The sequence below is a fragment of the Berghia stephanieae genome, chromosome 12 (genome assembly GCF_034508935.2).
Source record: "Berghia stephanieae isolate SIO BIC M18660-M18661 chromosome 12, UCSD_Bste_1.3, whole genome shotgun sequence".
NCBI lineage: Eukaryota > Metazoa > Mollusca > Gastropoda > Nudibranchia > Aeolidiidae > Berghia > Berghia stephanieae.
Window position 1 is genome coordinate 25,198,051 of NC_088371.1, and position 2,500 is coordinate 25,200,550.

A 2,500-nucleotide genomic window follows, 5' to 3' on the forward strand; every position below is an offset into this window, starting at 1 on the left:
CTCTTAGTGAAAACGACACACTCTGATTTCAGCTTAGACTAAACCCTAACCCCAGCCTTAAAGGGTTGAAGAATCGCGAGCCACCGACATGCAGTTAGAAGATAATAGTAAGCAATATCGATTTTTGTGCGCATTTTCAACAAGAAAAAAAAAAAAAGAAAGAAAGGAAAACAGGCCATGACTCAATTCACTGAATATAGAGCAAAGCTGCAATTTCACCCAAATCGATTCTCTATTAAATAAAATAATCGATATGAAGGCAATAATAATCGCGTTGTTATCGCTAGAGCAGGTGTTGGTGATTATAGCGATACTTGACACCTTCTAAAGACCACTTTTATTGAAATCACGTCTTTTACGCTGTTCTCTATCAAACAATAATTATGATTGTAATAATAATGTGTGCGCATGCGCTGTGGATGTGGTTATATGTGTGTGTGTGTGGTATGCATTGCATGGGGCTGGGCCTACAGCTGTGTCGTGTCATTGTTATTATTATTAATATTACTATAATTTAATTTAACATTCTATGGGGATTGGGTTGGGGGTAGGGGGTTGGGGGGGGGGGGGATTTAATTTAGGTCGGCATCTTTTCTGTTTCGAAATTTGAGTCTTACCAAAAAAAAAAAAAAAAAAAATGTTTTTCTAAAAAAAAAAAATAAAAAGATCATTTTTGAATTTTTTTATTTTTTTGTTTTTTTTTTTGTTTGTTTTGTTTTGTGGTCTGATTTTTTCTTCTTTCTTGTCTTTATTTTTTTCTTCCGTTTTTTTATTCTCCTTCCTATGATGACATTTAAAAGGCTGTCTAGAATCTGTCATTTCAATGCTTTATACATGACACATAACATAGAGAAAATCTTTATAAATCATATTTGTTTTTATAACTGTTACTAACATTAATTCTGTTACATTTATTATTATTATCTTTATATTATTATTATTATTATTATTATTATTATTATTATTATTATTATTATTATTATTATTATACTATTATTACTATTATTATTACTATCATCATCATCATCATCACATCATCATCATCATCATCATCATATATATATTATATTAATATTATTATTATTATTTCATTCATCATCATCATCATCATCATTCATCATCACATATCATCTATCACATCATTATTATTATTATATTATCTATATTATTACTACATCATCATCATTCATCATCATCATCATCATCATTATTATTATTATTATTATTATATTAGTAGTATCATCATCATTATTATTATTTATGCTTCTGATGAAGTTAATGAATATAATGATGGTGACAACATCGGTGACGACGACGACGACGACGACGACGACGACGACGACGACGATGACGAAGATAAATCTATTTAAATCATATAGGTTTACAAACTCACGAGAAGCTCAATACATCAACTATGTTTCCATTTAACCACGCATACATAGACAATCTATCCACCCATCTATCCATTCATCAGTGATGATGCTCACAAAAAGTCAAAAAGGAGGAAAAGTCTCGGAAAAACGGAAAACTCACCTAGAATATTCTGCACACCACAGGAAAGTAGGCAGGATGACTTCTTTTGAGTACAATTTTAAAACGCCCGGAGTCCAGTAAAAGGGGAAAATTTTATATATATATATATTTTTTTTTTTTAAAAGGAGGTATTATTTAAAGATTTATTATATTAAAAAAAAAGTAAAAGGAGGAAATGAAGGAAATATCCGCGGATCGAGGATCTGAGGAGGAAAACCGAGGAAAGGAAAGAAAACCGCGGATTTCCGCGGATCCACGGAAAAGTATCATCACTGAATTCATCTATCAACCCATCAACCTACCCACCCACCAACCACCCAACAACCTACCAAGCCACCCACCCATCCACCCACCCATCATTCCACTACACCATACCAATACATACCTCCTCAAATTTCTGGCAAATGAATCCAAACGCCCTCTGTATGTTTTCTGTGGTCCCTGTGACAGTTACAATCCGTTCAGGGCAGGACCCGTCCGAGATGTTTATTTTTGCGCCACTCTGTGGAGGAGGAAGGGGTGGGGTGGGGAGAAGAGAAAATAGTCAATAAGAAAATGTAAGTCATATAAACCTTTATGAGCTATAGTGACATTTCTAAATGTTTATTTTTGTACAGCGCTGCGGAGATGGCACAAGGGAGATAATCCAATAATATTTTGTAAACATTAACCTTTTACGAGCGAGACTATACTATTATTATCATGCTCATTGACATTTTCCAGATGTAAAGTTTTGCGCCACTTTGTGAAACTGGAAAAATCGGAAAAAATCCAATATTATGATTTTTAAAAACTTCTATCCCATTATAAGCGAAATTAGATTTCTTCCAAAGACATTTAAGTATATATTTTGCGCAACTCTGTGAAAAAGGAAAAAAAAGGGATTAAAAACCCATTAATATCCAATCCAAACAACTTAAGGATTGTGAAAACTGTTGTTGTTTATGATCAAGATTGGATTACTTCC

General features: G+C 32.8%; 1 protein-coding gene across 1 annotated transcript in view; it reads right to left on the minus strand.

The window, feature by feature from the left end:
• The window catches only part of LOC144957602 (poly(rC)-binding protein 3-like), a 243,585-nt gene that overhangs the window by 78,913 nt on the left and 162,172 nt on the right, over nt 1-2,500 (minus strand). Inside the window, 1 exon segment of the mRNA XM_078888945.1 lies at nt 1,919-2,035. Coding sequence (XP_078745071.1) covers nt 1,919-2,035 — 117 coding nt within the window.